The sequence below is a fragment of the Telmatherina bonti genome (genome assembly GCF_933228915.1).
Source record: "Telmatherina bonti genome assembly, chromosome: 9".
Taxonomy (NCBI): domain Eukaryota; kingdom Metazoa; phylum Chordata; class Actinopteri; order Atheriniformes; family Telmatherinidae; genus Telmatherina; species Telmatherina bonti.
Genome location: NC_136627.1, coordinates 39,503,607 through 39,525,785, shown reverse-complemented (window position 1 = coordinate 39,525,785; position 22,179 = coordinate 39,503,607). Strand labels below are relative to the sequence as shown.

At 52.6% G+C, this 22,179-nt stretch overlaps 1 protein-coding gene across 2 annotated transcripts; it reads right to left on the bottom strand.

The window, feature by feature from the left end:
• Window positions 1-2,280: 2,280 nt before the first annotated feature.
• abcf3 (ATP-binding cassette, sub-family F (GCN20), member 3) lies at window positions 2,281-20,577 on the bottom strand. Of its 2 annotated transcripts, XM_079246896.1 has the most exons (21): window positions 20,507-20,577; window positions 20,301-20,426; window positions 17,824-18,048; window positions 17,668-17,723; window positions 9,755-9,852; window positions 6,942-7,064; window positions 6,606-6,872; window positions 6,358-6,438; window positions 6,212-6,271; window positions 6,074-6,130; window positions 5,970-5,992; window positions 5,811-5,866; window positions 5,526-5,726; window positions 4,141-4,217; window positions 4,011-4,055; window positions 3,742-3,874; window positions 3,584-3,672; window positions 3,418-3,509; window positions 3,210-3,342; window positions 3,046-3,133; window positions 2,281-2,973 (listed from the first exon to the last, which is right to left on the bottom strand). In XM_079246896.1, the coding sequence occupies exons 2-21, from the start codon at window positions 20,371-20,373 to the stop codon at window positions 2,815-2,817; spliced, it is 2,136 nt and encodes a 711-aa protein (XP_079103022.1). In that variant the 5' UTR covers window positions 20,374-20,426; window positions 20,507-20,577; the 3' UTR covers window positions 2,281-2,814. The 2 variants fall into 2 exon arrangements, with proteins under 2 accessions (XP_079103022.1, XP_079103023.1); XM_079246897.1 differs by lacking the exons at window positions 20,301-20,426; window positions 20,507-20,577 and adding an exon at window positions 20,172-20,287.
• Window positions 20,578-22,179: the final 1,602 nt, after the last annotated feature.

The window sequence follows — 22,179 nt, the reverse complement described above, 5'->3', positions numbered from 1 at the left end:
CGATATCAATCATTAAGTGTCGATCATCTGGTCTGATACGTTCCGCGTAACATACCTGTCCCTCCAGGAGGACCTGGTCTACCTATCCTCCCTGGAGGACCACCTATCCATCAGGACCGCCTGTCCATCAGAACCGCTTGTCAAACAGGACCGGCTGTCCAACAGGACCGGCTGTCCAACGTCTCCATCAGGACCACCTGTCCATCAGAACCGCTTGTCAAACGTGACCGCCTGTCCAACGTGTTCATCAGGACCGCCTGTCCAACGTCTCCATCAGGACCAGTTGTCCAACATGTCCATCAGGACCACCTGTCCAACAGGACGGCCTGTCCAACCTGTTCATCAGGACCACCTGTCCATCAGAACCACTTGTCCAACATGTCCATCAGGACCACCTGTCCAACGTGTTAATCAGGACTACCTGTCCATCAGGACCGCCTGTCCAATGTGATCATCAGGACCGTCTGTCCATCAGGACCACCTGTCCAACAGGACCACCTGTCCAACGTGTCCATCAGGACCACCTGTCCAACGTGTTAATAAGGACCGCCTGTCCATCAGAACCACTTGTCCAACGTGTCCATCAGGACCACCGGTCCAACATCACCATCAGAACCGTCTGGCCATCAGTACCACCTGTGCAACGTGTTCATCAGGACCACCTGTCCAACGTGTTCATCAGGACCGCCTGTCCAACGTGTCCAACAGGACCGCCTGTCCAATATGTTAATAAGGACCGCTTGTCCATCAGGACCACTTGTCCAACGTGTCCATCAGGCCCACCGGTCCAACGTCACCATCAGAACTGTCTGTCCATCAGAACCACTTGTCCAACTTTTCCATCAGGACCGCCTGTCCAATGTGTCCCTCAGGACTGCCTGTCCATCAGGACCGCCAGTCTAACGTGTCAATCAGGACTTATTGTCTAACGTGTCCTTCAGGACCGCCTGTCCATCAGGACCACCTGTCCAACGTGTCCATCAGGACCGCCTGTCCAACATGTCCATCAGGACCGCCTGTCCAACAAGTCCATCAGGACCGTCTGTACAAAGTATCCCTCAGGACCACCTGTCCAACGTGTTAATAAGGACCGCCTGTCTAACGTGTCAATCAGGACTTATTGTCTAACGTGTCCTTCAGGACCGCCTGTCCATCAGGACGGCCTGTCCAACGTGTCCATCAGGACGGCCTGTCCAACGTGTCCATCAGGACCACCTGTCCAACGTGTCCATCAGGACCGCCTGTCCATCAGAACCACTTGTCCAACGTGTCCATCAGGACCGCCTGTCCAACATGTCCATCAGGACCGCCTGTCCAACAAGTCCATCAGGACCGTCTGTACAAAGTGTCCCTCAGGACCACCTGTCCAACGTGTTAATAAGGACCGCCTGTCTAACGTGTCAATCAGGACTTATTGTCTAACGTGTCCTTCAGGACCGCCTGTCCATCAGGACGGCCTGTCCAACGTGTCCATCAGGACGGCCTGTCCAACGTGTCCATCAGGACCACCTGTCCAACGTGTCCATCAGGACCGCCTGTCCATCAGAACCACTTGTCCAACGTGTCCATCAGGACCACCTGTCCAACGTGTCCATCAGGACCACCTGTCCAACGTGTCCATCAGGACCGCCTGTCCAACGTGTCCATCAGGACCGCCTGTCCAATGTGTCCATCAGGACCGCCTGTCCAACATGTCCTTCAGGACCGCCTGTCCATCAGGACGGCCTGTCCAACGTGTCCATCAGGACGGCCTGTCCAACGTGTCCATCAGGACGGCCTGTCCAACGTGTCCATCAGGACCACCTGTCCAACGTGTCCATCAGGACCGCCTGTCCATCAGAACCACTTGTCCAACGTGTCCATCAGGACCACCTGTCCAACGTGTCCATCAGGACCGCCTGTCCATCAGAACCACTTGTCCAACGTGTCCATCAGGACCACCTGTCCAACGTGTCCATCAGGACCGCCTGTCCAATGTGTCCATCAGGACCGCCTGTCCAACATGTCCATCAGGACCGCCTGTCCAACGTGTCCATCAGGACAACCTGTCCAACAGGATCGCCTGTCCAACGTGTCCATCAGGACCACCTGTCCATTAGAACCACTTGTCCAACGTGTCCATCAGGACAACCTGTCCAACAGGATCGCCTGTCCAACGTGACTATGAGGACCGTCTGTCCATCAGGACTACCTGTCCAACGTGTCCATCAGCAGCTGTCAAACTGTCACACAGAAAAGTAAAAACAAAATTCTACAGATCTGAAGTTTTTATTTGCATTTTTGTTTTTCTCTTGAGGCAGATTTCCCTCCACAGATCGGCCAATCACATTTGATCACACACCAGCAGGGAGGGACAGACGCATCACCACGACGATTGATCTATGTCCAGACTGAGCGCGTGCAGAGACCAAACGACTGAAAGCGTCTCTGGTCTGCCTTCCTGATGACTTCACGCGGTAGCGGAAGGCGCTGATTGGCCGGAAGAGGCTGCAACTGAAAAGTCCTGCGGAGCAGTTGGTTCCTGAAGGCCTCACTGAAACGGTGATGAAGAAGAGAAACTGGACACATGATGTCATGTTTTTATTCGTGTCTGAATGCTGAGTCATGTTTATCGCCTTGTCCGCATCCTTGTGAGGTCACCGGGACCTCATCAGTTGACTCCAACCAAACAATCATCTTCCGGCGGATCACCTGAGCAGCAGGTGAGCAGAAACCGTCCAGCTCTGACGGCTGATTGGCTGCCAGTGCAGGTGTAATCATGGGGTGGGCGTGTTTGTTACTGGTGGGTGTGGTCAAATCGCAGTGGGCGGGGCCTCACAGGTACCCCTCCTTCCTGAACTGTTCGTGGAGGATGTCTCGGTACTCGTCGAAGCCGCCGTCGATGCGGCGAACTTTCCCGCCTTCACACACCCACAATTCCCGACACACCAACCGGATCAGGCGTTCGTCATGCGACACCAGGATGACTCCGCCCTGAAACAGGTGACATCACAAGGGTCACACACCTGGGACACGGCTGTCCTCTGGGAGATGACCAGGACTCACCTTGAACTTGTTGAGAGCTTTCGCCAGCGCCTCGATGGTCTCCATGTCCAGGTGGTTGGTGGGCTCGTCCAGGACGTAGAAGTTTGGACTGGAAGACAGCGACAGCCTTCATCATCATCATCATCACACTGACACAAGCATCATCTTCCTCGCCCCGCCGTTACCATGGCATTGTCATCTGGGCGAAAGCGACCCGGCTCTTCTGCCCTCCCGACAGGCTGGCAACCGGCCTTGTGGCGAGCTCGCCGGTGATGCCGTACCCTCCCAGCTGGTGGCGGTACTCCTCCTCTGTCCGACCTGGACAGAAACAGCCAATCAGAGCTCAGCATGGAGACCCCGCCTACGCGGTGTTTGTGCCATTACTATGGTTACCAGGAAACTTGTTGAGCAGCAGCTCAATGGAGCAGACGTTCAGGTCCAGCTGGTCCACGTGATGCTGGCTGAAGTATCCGATCTTCAAGTTCCTGATGGGGGACAGACCGGAGGGTCAGGGTCAGGGTCAGTCTGGACCACCACAGCACACCTTCCCAAGTCTCACCTGTGAGCTTGTCTGACTCCGCCCACTGGTGTCAGCTCACCCATCAGCAGTTTGAGGACGGTTGTCTTACCAGCGCCGTTTTCACCAACCTGCCGGGAAACAGCCGAATTATCGTCCAATCAGAGTTCAGAACGCTTCCCGAGCCCCACGAGACCTACGATGCAGATGCGCGACTCCAGGTCAGCTGACAGGTTGAGTCCAGAGAACAGCGGCCGGTCTGGTGAGTAGAAGAAGTCCACCTCGTCCAGCTGCAGGATGGGAGGAGACAGCTTCTCAAAGGCGTCAGGAAACCTGCCGAGAGACCACACGCTGACCTGGACCAGGACCAGAACACCCAGTCTGATCTGGACCATAAACACCCAGTCTGATCTGGACCATAAACACCCAGTCTGATCTGGATCCAGTCTGGACCCGACCGGTTCCTCACCTCAGCGTCACCTCCGTTTCCTTCTCGATGGGCTTCAGCTCCGGCCTGCGGGAATAAAGAGCCGTTACCATGACAACGAGCTGTTACCATGACAACGAGCTGCTCTGATACACACGCTAATACTACTCACAGCTTTTCCAGGAGTTTCAGTTTACTCTGGACCTGAGCGGCCCGGTTGGCGTTGTACCGGAACCTGTCAATGAAAACCTGGAACACAAGAGGTTTTGTTCTGGAACGTTGGGTCAGCCGCCCTGACCCCGGCGTAACCCCAACCTGACCCTGGCGAGACCCCTCCCTGATCCCCCCCAACCCCGCCCCCTAACTGTATGTGCTCCCCGCCCTTACCCCGCCCCCTCCCTGTATGTGCTCCCCGCCCTTACCCCGCCCCCTCCCTGTATGTGCTCCCCGCCCTTACCCCGCCCCCTCCCTGTATGTGCTGCCTGCCCTTACCCCGCCCCCTCCCTGTATGTGCTCCCCGCCCTTACCCCGCCCCCTCCCTGTATGTGCTCCCCGCCCTTACCCCGCCCCCTCCCTGTATGTGCTCCCCGCCCTTACCCCGCCCCCTCCCTGTATGTGCTCCCCGCCCTTACCCCGCCCCCTCCCTGTATGTGCTGCCTGCCCTTACCCCGCCCCCTCCCTGTATGTGCTGCCTGCCCTTACCCCGCCCCCTCCCTGTATGTGCTCCCCGCCCTTACCCCGCCCCCTCCCTGTATGTGCTCCCCGCCCTTACCCCGCCCCCTCCCTGTATGTGCTGCCTGCCCTTACCCCGCCCCCTCCCTGTATGTGCTCCCCGCCCTTACCCCGCCCCCTCCCTGTATGTGCTCCCCGCCCTTACCCCGCCCCCTCCCTGTATGTGCTCCCCGCCCTTACCCCGCCCCCTCCCTGTATGTGCTGCCTGCCCTTACCCCGCCCCCTCCCTGTATGTGCTGCCTGCCCTTACCCCGCCCCCTCCCTGTATGTGCTCCCCGCCCTTACCCCGCCCCTGACCTGTATGTGCTCCCCGCCCTTACCCCGCCCCCTCCCTGTATGTGCTGCCTGCCCTGACCCCGCCCCTGACCTCGCCCCCTACCTGTATGTGCTGCCTGCCCTGACCCCGCCCCTGACCTCGCCCCCTACCTGTATGTGCTGCCTGCCCTGACCCCGCCCCTGACCTAACCCCCTCCCTGTATGTGCTCCCCGCCCTTACCCCGCCCCTGACCTGTATGTGCTCCCCGCCCTTACCCCGCCCCCTCCCTGTATGTGCTGCCTGCCCTGACCCCGCCCCTGACCTCGCCCCCTCCCTGTATGTGCTGCCTGCCCTGACCCCGCCCCTGACCTCGCCCCCTACCTGTATGTGCTGCCTGCCCTGACCCCGCCCCTGACCTCGCCCCCTACCTGTATGTGCTGCCTGCCCTGACCCCGCCCCTGACCTCACCCCCTACCTGTATGTGCTGCCTGCCCTGACCCCGCCCCTGACCTCACCCCCTACCTGTATGTGCTGCCTGCCCTGACCCCGCCCCTGACCTCACCCCCTACCTGTATGTGCTGCCTATACTGCAGCTGGGCTTCATATTCCCTCTGCTGGTTCTTCAGGCGGTCCTCTTTGGTTTTCAGGAAGTTCTCATAGTTGCCACGGTAACTGTCCAGTCTCTGGGAGTGCAGGTGGATGATGTCGGTTACCACGGCGTTCAAGAAGTTTCTGTCATGGGACACGACCAAGATGGTGGATTGCCACGTCTGGGGGGGGGGGGTCATTCAGACTGTGTTAGCTCCAGGCTAAATGCTCCATTGTTTCCAATGAGGAATGCTAACAGTTCTGACCTGCAGGTAGTTCTCCAACCACAGGATGGCTCTGACGTCCAGCATGTTGGTGGGCTCTGAAACGGAACCAGAACCGTAAGTAGCAGAACCGTAGATACCGGAACCGTAAACAGCACAGCAGTAAGCAGAGCAGTCGGGTCGGTCCAGGGTGCAGCTCACCGTCCAGCAGCAGCAGGTCGGGTCTGCAGACAGAACCAAACAGACAGGATCAGAAACGGGTTGGATCTGGCGGTTCTAACCTCAGAGGGACGGCGCCAACTCACCGAGCGAACAGAGCTCTGGCGAGCGCCAGCCTCATTCGCCATCCGCCAGAGAACTCCCTGGAGACAGAGCACAGCTGTCGGCACGTCACTGCGTAACCACGGCAACTGTGTGTGTGTATGTAAGGTCATGTGACTCACTTGGTCATCTGCTGCTGCATCTTGGGAGAAAAACCGAGGCCGGCCAGGATGACGGAGGCTCTGATTGGACCAGACAGACACACATTGATCATCATGTGACCAGTCATGTGACCAGCTAAAAGTGTAGGTGTGGTTGCCATGGTTACCGAGCCGGAGCTTTGTCTGATTCGATCTCTTCCAGCTTTGCGTAGATCTCCGACAGTCGGACGCTCTCCATCCCATCGGCGCTGAAACGACATTCAACTGTTTAAAATCACAGAAGAAGATGACATGGCGAAAACGGCGGCTGATGGTAACTACGGTTACCGCCGTTATTCCCAGAATATCCCCGCCGATTACGTCATCATGATGACGTCAGCGCTCCCAGCTAATTAGCCAGCTGCAGCTTTCTTACGTCCCGCTGGCGATGCGAGCGTTCAGCGTCCTCTCCTCGTCCAGCAGCCCCTCCCTCAACGCGTCGCTCTCCAGGACGCTCTGCAGCGCCGCCGTCTCATCCCCCGCAACTTCCTGTTCCACGTGCAGGATGGAGATGTGCGCCGGCACGCGGAGGTTCCGGCTCGCCAGCATCTTCAACAGCGTTGTCTTCCCCAGACCGTTTCGGCCAATCAGACCGTACCGCCGGCCGTACGCCAGAGAAAGCTCCGCCCCCTGCAGCAGACACCTGGACGAGCACACGGCGGTGAGAGACAGTTCCGTCTGACCACCAACTCACCTGCCGACGCATCCTCACCTCTCCCCAAAGGACACGTCAAAGTTCTCGATGCGGACGTCGTAGCTGCGGTTCTTCCCCGACTGATCCACCCGGCTGTCCCTCTTACTGCTGGCCTGGCTGGCCGACGCCTCCTCCAGCACGCTGCGGGGACGGGGGACAGGTGAGAGGGGGTACAGGTGGGACGGGGGACAGGTGGGAGGGGGGACAGGTGGGAGGGGAGACAGGTGGGAGGGGAGACAGGTGAGAGGGGAGGCAGGTGAGAGGGGAGGCAGGTGGGAGGGGAGACAGGTGAGAGGGGAGGCAGGTGAGAGGGGAGGCAGGTGGGAGGGGAGACAGGTGGGAGGGGAGACAGGTGAGAGGGGAGACAGGTGAGAGGGGAGACAGGTGAGAGGGGAGGCAGGTGAGAGGGGAGGCAGGTGGGAGGGGAGACAGGTGAGAGGGGAGGCAGGTGAGAGGGGAGGCAGGTGGGAGGGGAGACAGGTGGGAGGGGAGACAGGTGAGAGGGGAGGCAGGTGGGAGGGGAGACAGGTGAGAGGGGGTACAGGTGGGAGGGGAGGCAGGTGGGAGGGGAGACAGGTGGGAGGGGAGGCAGGTGGGAGGGGAGACAGGTGAGAGGGGAGACAGGTGAGAGGGGAGGCAGGTGAGAGGGGGGGCAGGTGAGAGGGGACGCAGGTGGGAGGGGGGACAGGTGGGAGGGGGGACAGGTGAGAGGGGACGCAGGTGGGAGGGGGGACAGGTGAGAGGGGAGACAGGTGAGAGGGGAGGCAGGTGGGAGGGGAGGCAGGTGGGAGGGGAGACAGGTGAGAGGGGGTACAGGTGGGAGGGGAGACAGGTGAGAGGGGAGGCAGGTGAGAGGGGAGGCAGGTGGGAGGGGAGACAGGTGAGAGGGGAGGCAGGTGAGAGGGGAGGCAGGTGGGAGGGGAGACAGGTGGGAGGGGAGGCAGGTGGGAGGGGAGACAGGTGAGAGGGGGGGCAGGTGAGAGGGGAGGCAGGTGGGAGGGGAGGCAGGTGGGAGGGGAGGCAGGTGGGAGGGGGGACAGGTGGGAGGGGAGGCAGGTGAGAGGGGAGGCAGGTGGGAGGGGAGGCAGGTGGGAGGGGAGACAGGTGAGAGGGGAGGCAGGTGAGAGGGGAGGCAGGTGGGAGGGGAGGCAGGTGGGAGGGGAGGCAGGTGGGAGGGGGGGCAGGTGAGAGGGGAGGCAGGTGAGAGGGGGGACAGGTGAGAGGGGAGGCAGGTGAGAGGGGAGGCAGGTGAGAGGGGGGACAGGTGAGAGGTGAGACAGGTGAGAGGGGAGACAGGTGGGAGGGGAGGCAGGTGAGAGGGGAGACAGGTGAGAGGGGGGGCAGGTGAGAGGGGAGGCAGGTGAGAGGGGGGACAGGTGAGAGGGGAGGCAGGTGAGAGGGGAGGCAGGTGAGAGGGGGGACAGGTGAGAGGTGAGACAGGTGAGAGGGGAGACAGGTGAGAGGGGAGGCAGGTGAGAGGGGAGGCAGGTGGGAGGGGAGGCAGGTGGGAGGGGAGGCAGGTGGGAGGGGGGACAGGTGGGAGGGGGGACAGGTGAGAGGGGAGGCAGGTGGGAGGGGAGGCAGGTGGGAGGGGAGGCAGGTGAGAGGGGGGACAGGTGGGAGGGGAGGCAGGTGAGAGGGGAGACAGGTGGGAGGGGAGACAGGTGAGAGGGGAGGCAGGTGGGAGGGGAGACAGGTGAGAGGGGACGCAGGTGGGAGGGGGGACAGGTGGGAGGGGGGACAGGTGAGAGGGGGGACAGGTGAGAGGGGAGGCAGGTGGGAGGGGAGGCAGGTGAGAGGGGGGGACAGGTGGGAGGGGAGACAGGTGAGAGGGGGGGCAGGTGAGAGGGGAGACAGGTGGGAGGGGAGACAGGTGGGAGGGGAGACAGGTGAGAGGGGAGGCAGGTGGGAGGGGAGACAGGTGAGAGGGGACGCAGGTGGGAGGGGGGGCAGGTGGGAGGGGGGACAGGTGGGAGGGGAGGCAGGTGAGAGGGGAGACAGGTGGGAGGGGAGACAGGTGGGAGGGGAGACAGGTGAGAGGGGAGACAGGTGAGAGGGGACGCAGGTGGGAGGGGGGACAGGTGGGAGGGGGGACAGGTGAGAGGGGAGGCAGGTGAGAGGGGAGACAGGTGGGAGGGGAGACAGGTGGGAGGGGAGACAGGTGAGAGGGGAGGCAGGTGGGAGGGGAGACAGGTGAGAGGGGACGCAGGTGGGAGGGGAGGCAGGTGGGAGGGGGGACAGGTGGGAGGGGAGGCAGGTGAGAGGGGAGACAGGTGGGAGGGGAGACAGGTGAGAGGGGAGGCAGGTGGGAGGGGAGACAGGTGAGAGGGGACGCAGGTGGGAGGGGGGACAGGTGGGAGGGGGGACAGGTGAGAGGGGGGACAGGTGAGAGGGGAGGCAGGTGGGAGGGGAGGCAGGTGAGAGGGGGGACAGGTGGGAGGGGAGACAGGTGAGAGGGGGGGCAGGTGAGAGGGGAGGCAGGTGAGAGGGGGGACAGGTGAGAGGGGAGGCAGGTGAGAGGGGGGGCAGGTGAGAGGGGAGGCAGGTGAGAGGGGGGACAGGTGAGAGGGGAGGCAGGTGAGAGGGGAGACAGGTGAGAGGGGGGGCAGGTGAGAGGGGAGGCAGGTGAGAGGGGGGACAGGTGAGAGGGGAGGCAGGTGGGAGGTGAGACAGGTGAGAGGGGAGACAGGTGAGAGGGGAGGCAGGTGAGAGGGGAGACAGGTGAGAGGGGAGGCAGGTGAGAGGGGAGGCAGGTGGGAGGGGAGGCAGGTGAGAGGGGGGACAGGTGAGAGGGGGGACAGGTGAGAGGGGGGACAAGATCTTGGACTCACAGTGGACTGGAAGATTTCAGAGAGTCCTTCTCCGTCCTCCGTTCATGTTTCGCTTTGAGCTTCGCCTCGGCTTTCTCCAGCTTCTTCACATCAACGGTCTGAGGAGACATTGGGACATGAAGACATGAAGACATGGAGACATGAACACATGAAGACATGGAGACATTGGGACATGGAGACATGAAGACATGAACACATGAAGACATGAAAAAATGAAGACATTGGGACATGGAGACATGAAGACATGAACACATGAAGACATGGAGACATTGGGACATGAAGACATGAATACATGAAGAAATGGAGACATTGGGACATGGAGACATGAAGACATTGGGACATGGAGACATGAAGACATTGGGACATGAACACATGAACACATGAAGACATGGAGACATGAAGACATGAAGAAATGGAGACATTGGGACATGAAGACATGAACACATGAAGACATGGAGACATGAACACATGAAGACATGAACACATGAAAAAATGAAGACATTGGGACATGGAGACATGAAGACATTGGGACATGAAGACATGAACACATGAAGACATGGAGACATTGGGACATGAAGACATGAATACATGAAGAAATGGAGACATTGGGACATGGAGACATTGGGACATGGAGACATTGGGACATGGAGACATGAAGACATTGGGACATGAACACATGAACACATGAAGACATGGAGACATTGGGACATGAAGACATGAATACATGAAGAAATGGAGACATGGAGACATGAAGAAATGGAGACATTGGGACATTAAGACATGAACACATGAAGACATGGAGACATTGGGACATGGAGACATGAAGACATGGAATCATGAAGACATGGAGACATTGGGACATGGAGACATGAACACATGAAGACATGGAGACATTGGGACATGGAGACATGAAGACATGAACACATGAAGACATGGAGACATTGGAACATGAAGACATGAAGACATTGGGACATGAAGACGTGAACACATGGAGACATTGGGACATGGAGACATGAAGACATTGGGACATGGAGACATGAAGACATTGGGACATGGAGACATTGGGACATGGAGACATGAAGACATGAACACATTAAGACATGGAGACATGAAGACATGAAGACATGGAGACATGAACACATGAAGACATGGAGACATTAGGACATGAAGACATGAACACATGAAGACATGGGGACATGAAGAAATGAACACATGAAGACATGGAGACATTGGGACATGAAGACATGATGACATTGGGACATTAAGACATTGGGACATGAAGACATTGGGACATGGAGACATTGGGACATGGAGACATGAAGACATTGGGACATGAACACATGAAGACATGGAGACATTGGGACATGGAGACATGAAGCCATGAACACATGAAGACATGAAAAAATGAAGACATTGGGACATGGAGACATGAAGACATGAACACATGAAGACATGGAGACATTGGGACATGAAGACATGAATACATGAAGAAATGGAGACATTGGGACATGGAGACATGAAGACATTGGGACATGGAGACATGAAGACATTGGGACATGAACACATGAACACATGAACACATGAAGACATGGAGACATGAAGACATGAAGAAATGGAGACATTGGGACATGAAGACATGAACACATGAAGACATGGAGACATGAAGACATGAACACATGGAGACATGAACACATGAAGACATGGCGACATTGGGACATGGAGACATTGGGACATGAAGACATGAACACATGAAGACATGGAGACATTGGGACATGAAGACATGAATACATGAAGAAATGGAGACATTGGGACATGGAGACATTGGGACATGGAGACATGAAGACATTGGGACATGAACACATGAACACATGAAGACATGGAGACATTGGGACATGAAGACATGAATACATGAAGAAATGGAGACATGGAGACATGAAGAAATGGAGACATTGGGACATTAAGACATGAACACATGAAGACATGGAGACATTGGGACATGGAGACATAAAGACATGGAATCATGAAGACATGGAGACATTGGGACATGGAGACATGAACACATGAAGACATGGAGACATTGGGACATGGAGACATGGAGACATGAACACATGGAGACATTGGAACATGAAGACATGAAGACATTGGGACATGAAGACGTGAACACATGGAGACATTGGGACATGGAGACATGAAGACATTGGGACATGGAGACATGAAGACATTGGGACATGGAGACATTGGGACATGGAGACATGAAGACATGAACACATTAAGACATGGAGACATGAAGACATGAAGACATGGAGACATGAACACATGAAGACATGGAGACATTAGGACATGAAGACATGAACACATGAAGACATGGGGACATGAAGAAATGAACACATGAAGACATGGAGACATTGGGACATGAAGACATGATGACATTGGGACATTAAGACATTGGGACATGAAGACATTGGGACATGGAGACATTGGGACATGGAGACATGAAGACATTGGGACATGAACACATGAAGACATGGAGACATGAAGACATGAACACATGAAGAAATGGAGACATTGGGACATTAAGACATGGAGACATTGGGACATGGAGACATGAAGACATTGGGACATGGGGACATGGAGACATGAAGACATGGAATCATGAAGACATGGAGACATTGGGACATGGAGACATGAACACACGAATACATGGAGACATGAACACATGAAGACATTGGAACATGGAGACATGAAGACATTGGGACATGAAGACATGAACACATGGAGACATTGGGACATGGAGACATGAAGACATTGGGACATGGAGACATGGGGACATGGAGACATGAACACATTAAGACATGGAGACATGAAGACATGAACACATGGAGACATGAACACATTAAGACATGGAAACATTAGGACATGAAGACATGAAGACATGGGGACATGAAGAAATGAACACATGAAGACATGGAGACATTGGGACATGAAGACATGATGACATTGGGACATTAAGACATGAACACATGAAGACATGGAGACATTGGGACATGGAGACATGAAGACATGAACACATTAAGACATGGAGACATGAAGACATGAACACATGGAGACATGAACACATGAAGACATGGAGACATTAGGACATGAAGACATGAACACATGGGGACATGAAGAAATGAACACATGAAGACATGGAGACATTGGGACATGAAGACATGATGACATTGGGATATTAAGACATGAACACATGAAGACATGGAGACATTGGGACATGGAGACATGAAGACATTGGGACATGAAGACATTGGGACATGAAGACATGATTACATTGGGACATTAAGACATGAACACATGAAGACATGGAGACATTGGGACATGGAGACATTGGGACATTGGGACATGGAGACATGAAGACATTGGGACATGGAGACATGAAGACATGAACACATGAAGACATGGAGACATTGGGACATGAAGACATGATATTGGGACATGAAGACATTGGAACATGGAGACATGGAGACATTGGGACATGGAGACATGAACACATGAAGACATGGAGACATTGGGACATGGAGACATGAAGACATGAACACATGAAGACATGAAAAATGAAGACATTGGGACATGGAGACATTAACACATGAAGACATGGAGACATTGGGACATGAAGACATGAACACATGAAGACATGGAGACATTGGGACATGAAGACATGAATACATGAAGAAATGGAGACATTGGGACATGAAGACATGAACACATGAAGACATTGGGACATTGGGACATGGAGACATGAAGACATGAACACATGAAGACATGAAAAAATGAAGACATTGGGACATGGAGACATGAAGACATTAACACATGAAGACATTGGGACATGAAGACATGAACACATGAAGACATGGAGACATTGGGACATGAAGACATGAATACATGAAGAAATGGAGACATTGGGACATGAAGACATGAACACATGAAGACATTGGGACATGAGACATTGGGACATGGAGACATGAAGACATTGGGAGACATTGGGACATGGAGACATGAAGACATTGGGACATGGAGACATGAAGACATGAGACATTGGTACATGAAGACATGGAGACATTGGGACATGAAGACATTGGGACATGAAGACATGAAGACATTGGGACATGGAGACATGAACACATGAAAACATGGAGACATTGGGACATGAAGACATTGGGACATGGAGACATTGGGACATGGAGACATAAAGACATGGAGACATTGGGACATGAACACATGAAGACATGGAGACATTGGGACATGGAGACATGAACACATGAAGACATTGGGAAATGAAGACATGGAGACATGGAGACATGAACACATGAAGACATGGAGACATTGGGACATGGAGACATGAAGACATGATCACATGAATACATGGAGACATTGGGACATGAACACATGAAGACATGAAGACATTGGGACATGGAGACATTGGGACATGGAGACATGAAGACATTGGGACATGAACACATGAAGACATGGAGACATTGGGACATGGAGACATGAAGACATGAACACATGAAGAAATGGAGACATTGGGACATTAAGACATGAACACATGAAGACATGGAGACATTGGGACATGGAGACATGAAGACATTGGGACATGGAGACATGAAGACATGGAATCATGAAGACATTGGGACATGGAGACATGAACACATGAAGACATGGAGACATTGGGACATGGAGACATTGGGACATGAAGACATGGAGACATTGGAACATGGAGACATGAAGACATTGGGACATGAAGACATGAACACATGGAGACATTGGGACATGGAGACATGGAGACATGAACACATTAAGACATGGAGACATGAAGACATGAACACATGGAGACATGAACACATGAAGACATGGAGACATTGGGACATGAAGACATGAACACATGAAGACACGGGGACATGAAGAAATGAACACATGAAGACATGGAGACATTGGGACATGAAGACATTGGGACATTGGGACATGAAGACATTGGGACATGGAGACATGAAGACATGGAGACATGAAGACATGGAGACATGAACACATGAAGACATGAACACATGGAGACATTGGGACATGGAGACATGAAGACATGCACATGAAGACATGGAGACATTGGGACATGAAGGCATTGGAACATGGAGACATGGAGAAATTGGGACATGAAGACATGGAGACATGAAGACATGAACACATGAAGACATGAAAAAATGAAGACATGGAGACATGAAGACATTAACACATGAAGACATGGAGACATTGGGACATGAAGACATGAACACATGAAGACATGGAGACATTGGGACATGAAGACATGAATACATGAAGAAATGGAGACATTGGGACACGGAGACGTGAACACATGAAGACATGGAGACATTGGGACATGGAGACATTGGGACATGAAGACATTGGAACATGGAGACATGAAGACATTGGGACATGAAGACATGAACACATGGAGACATTGGGACATGGAGACATGGAGACATGAACACATTAAGACATGGAGACATGAAGACATGAACACATGGAGACATGAACACATGAAGACATGGCGACATTGGGACATGGAGACATGAAGACATGATCACATGAATACATGGAGACATTGGGACATGAACACATGAAGACATGAAGACATGGAGACATTGGGACATGGAGACATGAAGACATGCACATGAAGACATGGAGACATTGGGACATGAAGGCATTGGAACATGGAGACATGGAGACATGGAGAAATTGGGACATGAAGACATGGAGACATGAAGACATGAACACGAAGACATGAAAAAATGAAGACATGGAGACATTGGGACATGGAGACATGAAGACATTAACACATGAAGACATGGAGACATTGGGACATGAAGACATGAACACATGAAGACATGGAGACATTGGGACATGAAGACATGAATACATGAAGAAATGGAGACATTGGGACATGGAGACATGAACACATGAAGACATGGAGACATTGGGACATGAAGACATGAAGACATTGGAACATGGAGACATGAAGACATTGGGACATGAAGACATGAACACATGGAGACATTGGGACATGGAGACATGAACACATTAAGACATGGAGACATGAAGACATGGAGACATGGACACATGAAGACATGGAGACATTGGGACATGAAGACATTAAGACATGAACACATGGAGACATGAACACATGAAGACATGGAGACATTGGGACATGAAGACATGAACACATGGAGACATTAAGACATGAACACATGAAGACATTGGGACATGAAGACATGAACACATGAAGACACGGGGACATGAAGAAATGAACACATGAAGACATGGAGACATTGGGACATGAAGACATTGGGACATGAAGACATTGGGACATTGGGACATGAAGACATTGGGACATGGAGACATTGGGACATGGAGACATGAAGACATGGAGACATGAACACATGAAGACATGGAGACATTGGGACATGGAGACATGAAGACATGCACATGAAGACATGGAGACATTGGGACATGAAGACATTGGAACATGGAGACATGGAGACATGGAGAAATTGGGACATGAAGACATGGAGACATGGAGACATTGGGACATGAAGACATGAACACATGAAGACACGGGGACATGAAGAAATGAACACATGAAGACATGGAGACATTGGGACATGAAGACATTGGGACATGAAGACATTGGGACATTGGGACATGAAGACATTGGGACATGGAGACATTGGGACATGGAGACATGAAGACATGGAGACATGAACACATGAAGACATGGAGACATTGGGACATGGAGACATGAAGACATGCACATGAAGACATGGAGACATTGGGACATGAAGACATTGGAACATGGAGACATGGAGACATGGAGAAATTGGGACATGAAGACATGGAGACATGGAGACATTGGGACATGAAGACATGAATACATGAAGAAATGGAGACATTGGGACATGAACACATGAAGACATTGGGACATGAGACATTGGGACATGAAGACATTGGGACATGGAGACATGAAGACATTGGGACATGAAGACATGGAGACATTGGTACATGAAGACATTGGGACATGGAGACATTGGGACATGAAGACATTGGGACATGGAGACATTTGGACATGAACACATGACGACATTGGGACATGAAGACATGAAGACATTGGGACATGGAGACATGAACACATGAAAACATGGAGACATTGGGACATGAAGACATTGGGACATGGAGATATGGAGACATTGGGACATGGAGACATGAAGACATTGGGACATGGAGACATGAAGACATGGAGACATGAAGACATGAAGACATGAACACATGAAGACATGGAGACATTGGGACATGGAGACATGAACACATGAAGACATGGAGACATTGGGACATGAAGACATTAAGACATGGAGACATGAAGACATGAAGACATGGAGACATGAACACATGAAGACATGGAGACATTGGGACATGGAGACATGAAGACATGATCACATGAAGACATGGAGACATTGGGACATGAACACATGAAGACATGGAGACATTGGGACATGGAGACATGAAGACATGAACACATGGAGACATTGGGACATGAAGACATTGGGACATGGAGACATTGGGACATGAAGACATTGGGACATGGAGACATGAAGACATGGAGACATGAAGACATTGGGACATGAAGACATGGAGACATTGGGACATGAAGACATGGAGACATGAAGACATTGGGACATGGAGACATGAAGACATGAAGACATGAACACATGAGGACATGGAGACATGGGGACACAGAGACAGGAGGACGGTTTTAGAGGACATTTCTTCAGCTTCTTCTCTGGTTTTCATGCAGTGACGTGCAGAAGAAGACTCACGGTGTTCTGAGGACGTCTCATCATCCAGATCCCTTGGACATCGTGGGACGCTGAAACTGAGGAGGAGACAATCCGGATCAGAACAGACTGGAAACCATCAGGTTTATCTGTGAAGAACCAGAACTGGAGAATTCTGGACGTGTCCAGCTGTCTCACCGGAGTCTGCCGAGATCTGGGACAACTGGACCGGGGCGTCCAGCAGAACCTGCTTCTGGGGGCCGTGATGGTTGTTCAGTTTCAGGGTGTTGAACATCTGGAGACAGATGTCTCTGACGTCGTCCTCGTTCTTACTGTCCGCCGAGACGTCCTGCAGGACACCGCCAATGGCGTCGAACACGTCCTCGCCATCCTCGAAGTCTGCGCCGCCGCTGTCCAGAACACCTGGGACGGGGACACACACCGCTATCTGTCACGCCCAGAACCCGGAACCACCAGAGGCTCTGAACCACCAGAACCTGGAGCCACCAGAAAGACCTGGAACCACCAGAACCCGGAACCACCAGAGGCTCTGAACCACCAGAACCCGGAACCACCAGAGGCTCTGAAACACCAGAACCCGGAACCACCAGAAAGACCTGGAACCACCAGAACCCGGAACCACCAGAAAGGCCTGGAACCACCAGAACCCGGAACCACCAGAAAGACCTGGAACCACCAGAACCCGGAACCACCAGAAAGACCCGGAAACACCAGAAATACCCGGAAACACCAGAAATACCCGGAAACACCAGAAAGACCCGGAAACACCAGAAAGACCTGGAACCACCAGAACCCGGAACCACCAGAGGCTCTGAATCACCAGAACCCGGAACCACCAGAGGCTCTGAATCACCAGAACCCGGAACCACCAGAGGCTCTGAATCACCAGAACCCGGAACCACCAGAGGCTCTGAAACACCAGAACCCGGAACCACCAGAAAGACCTGGAACCACCAGAACCCGGAACCACCAGAAAGACCTGGAACCACCAGAACCCGGAACCACCAGAAAGACCCGGAAACACAGGTACCAGGTTCAGTTCATCACTGATCCGGATCCAGACTTTGCGGATGACGCTGAATTGGAAAGAATCACGTGACAACATCTCAACAGACACGTGAATCTTTGGTCCAATCAGATGATCAGAACCTCCTGATCAATAATCAATAAGTCAGTAAATTCCATTATTCTGACTTGTGTCTCTAGTTCGGATTGGACCGGATCAGTACCGACCCTTCACCCTGTCTACCCTGCTGTCAGACCACCCTCCTCTTTGGGTGCCGTGCCATGCCGTACCGTACCATACCATGCCGTACCGTACCATGCCGTACCATACCATGCCGTACCGTACCATACCATGCCGTACCATACCATGCCGTACCGTACCGTACCATACCATGCCGTACCGTACCATGCCATACCGTACCATGCCGTACCGTACCATGCCGTACCGTACCATACCATGCCATACCGTACCATGCCGTACCGTACCATGCCGTACCATGCCGTACCGTACCATACCATGCCGTACCATACCATGCCGTACCGTACCATGCCGTACCGTACCATGCCGTACCGTACCATACCATGCCGTACCGTACCATGCCATGCCGTACCGTACCATGCCGTACCGTACCATGCCGTACCGTATCATACCATGCCGTACCGTACCATACCATGCCGTACCGTACCATACCATGCCGTACCGTACCATACCATGCCGTACCGTATCGTACCATGCCGTGCCGTACCGTATCATACCATGCCGTACCGTACCATACCATGCCGTACCGTACCATACCATGCCGTACCGTATCGTACCATGCCGTACCGTATCGTACCGTGCCGTACCGTACCATACCGTGCCGTACCGTACCATGCCGTACCGTACCATACCATGCCGTACCGTACCATGCCGTACCGTACCATGCCGTACCGTACCATACCATGCCGTACCGTACCATACCATGCCGTACCGCACCGTATTATACCATACCGTACCGTATCATACCATGCCGTACCATGCCGTACCGTACCATACCATGCCGTACAGTACCATACCATGCCGTACCGTACCATGCCGTACAGTACCATACCATGCCGTACCGTACCATGCCGTACCGTACCATACCATGCCGTACCGTACCATACCATGCCGTACCGTACCATACCGTACCGTACCATGCCGTACCGTATCATACCATGCCGTACCGTACTATACCATGCCGTACCATACCATGCCGTACCGCACCGTATTATACCATACCGTACCGTATCATACCATGCCGTACCATGCCGTACCGTACCATACCATGCCGTACCGTACCATGCCGTACCGTACCATACCATGCCGTACCATACCATGCCGTACCGTACCATGCCGTACCGTACCATACCATGCCGTACCGTATCATACCATGCCGTACCGTATCATACCGTGCCGTACCGTATCATACCGTGCCGTATCATACCATGCCGTACCGTATCATACCGTGCCGTACCGTATCATACCGTGCCGTACGTACCATGCTGTGCCGTGCCGTGATGTCCGTTCAAAGCGCATTCCGCCCGGCGAGCAGCTGGGCTGCAGGCCGGGTCCGGCTCCCAGTCGGGCCGGGGAGGGTACCGCGGCCCGCCTGGTTTCGGGTTCTTACCTGTAATGTAGTCGAAAAGCTCCGAGTCGATCTCAGGAAACTCGCTCTTCAGGATGTCAACGTACGTCGCCATGATACCCGGCCCTGGACAGCGCCTCAACACGCATGCGCGCACATGCGGCAGCGCTGGGAATCATGGGAGATGGAGTTTATGATTCAGGTGACGTCATGACAGGAACTAATATGCTACTTTAATAACCATTTACAGTTCAATCAGCTTTATTAGAACCGCTTCACAACGACGTCTCAGGAACCTTCACAGAAACATCAGGTCCAGTTCCAGTAAGCCACCGCTGATAGAAACCCGCTGATCCCATCATGACTGGATCCTCCATCAGAACCGGGTCAGGGAGGGCGGCCATCAGAACCGGGTCAGGGAGGGCGGCCGTCAGAACCGGGTCAGGGAGGACCGGTCGGGGTGGAGAGGACGGGAAAGACAGATCAACATGTTCAGCAGCTTTTATTCTGAAAGTCCTGCAAGAAGAGGAGGAACATGCTGATGATGTCATACAAGGAGGAAGAGGAGCAGAGAGATGAAGAAGAGCTCAGTGCATCGTGGGACTCATCATCTACATTTACAAACTGAAATCTATCAGATAAATCTGACTGGAACCAGTCTAATGCGGTCCCTTTAATCCCAATAACATGTTCCAGCCTCTGTAGCAGAATATTGTGATCAATAGTGTCGAATGCAGAACTGAGATCTAAAAGAATGAGTCCAGACAGAAGTCCTTTATCTGAGGCCATGAGAAGATCATTAGACTTTCACCAGTGCTGTCTCTGTGCTATGATGAGCTCTAAATCCTGACTGGAACTCTTCACGTTGGTTCTGATGGAAGTTGGGCTGAAACTGTTTCCTCCAGGATTTGTTGTAAATGTTTTATTGTACTAGGACCGCTAACTTACGCCAAATTAGTATCATTAATATCAGTAGTAAAACTGCAGCATTAGGAGTAGAACAATATAAAAGTAGTAGTATTAACAGTTGTACTGTAGTATTGAGCAGCCAGGAATTTTGGGCCCTATGAAAGACAATGGCATAGATCCCACCACTTGATCGCAAATTTTAGATTTTTGTTTTTGCTTCAGTTGCCTAAAGCTGAACAAAAAATTGCTTTTCATGGGAATAATAAAGATCTAGGGCTGTGTTTAACCCTTTATGGGGCAAGTGACTATTTTTGATCACTTTGTTTTCTTTCATATTCAGAATGAAACGATTTCTTTTTTATGTAACAAGAGAGTGGAGGTCTTGGTTCTTAGCAGAAGGACAATTTTAGGTTAAAATTTCTCATTTGAAGCGATTGATTGAGTGCCCTATAAATGGTTAAATTACAGTGCATACATCTAACTAGGTTATTTTAATATAAATGGTTTATCAGTTTATATTTCTTCTATATGTTATTACAACATTAGAAAAAGTTTCTATTATTTTTTTATGAAGTTTTCATGATTTTCTTTGATAGTTTCTACATCTTTTTGGGCCCCTATCAAGTCGTGGGGCCCTTAGAATCTTCCTACCTCGCCCCTCTGGTATTGAGGGTAGTATTACTATTACAAGTAGTATGACTAATAGTAGTAGTAGTAGTATTACTAATAGTATGACTAGTAGTATTACTGGAAGTATGACTAGTAGTATTACCAGTAGTATGACTAGTAGTATTATTAGTAGTATTACCAATAGTATTACTAGTAGTATTATTAGTAGTATTAGTACTTTCTTGTCGGCTCCATGTTCGGCGCAGCGTCCTTTTAGCGCAACACTGCGCATGCTCCGTTGGGCGGGAGTAAGCCGTTAGCAGCGGGAGCTAACAGCCGGAGCGCCACACTGCGCATGCTCCGTTGGGTGGGTTCGCCGCATCGCCGTTGGCAGCGGGAGCTA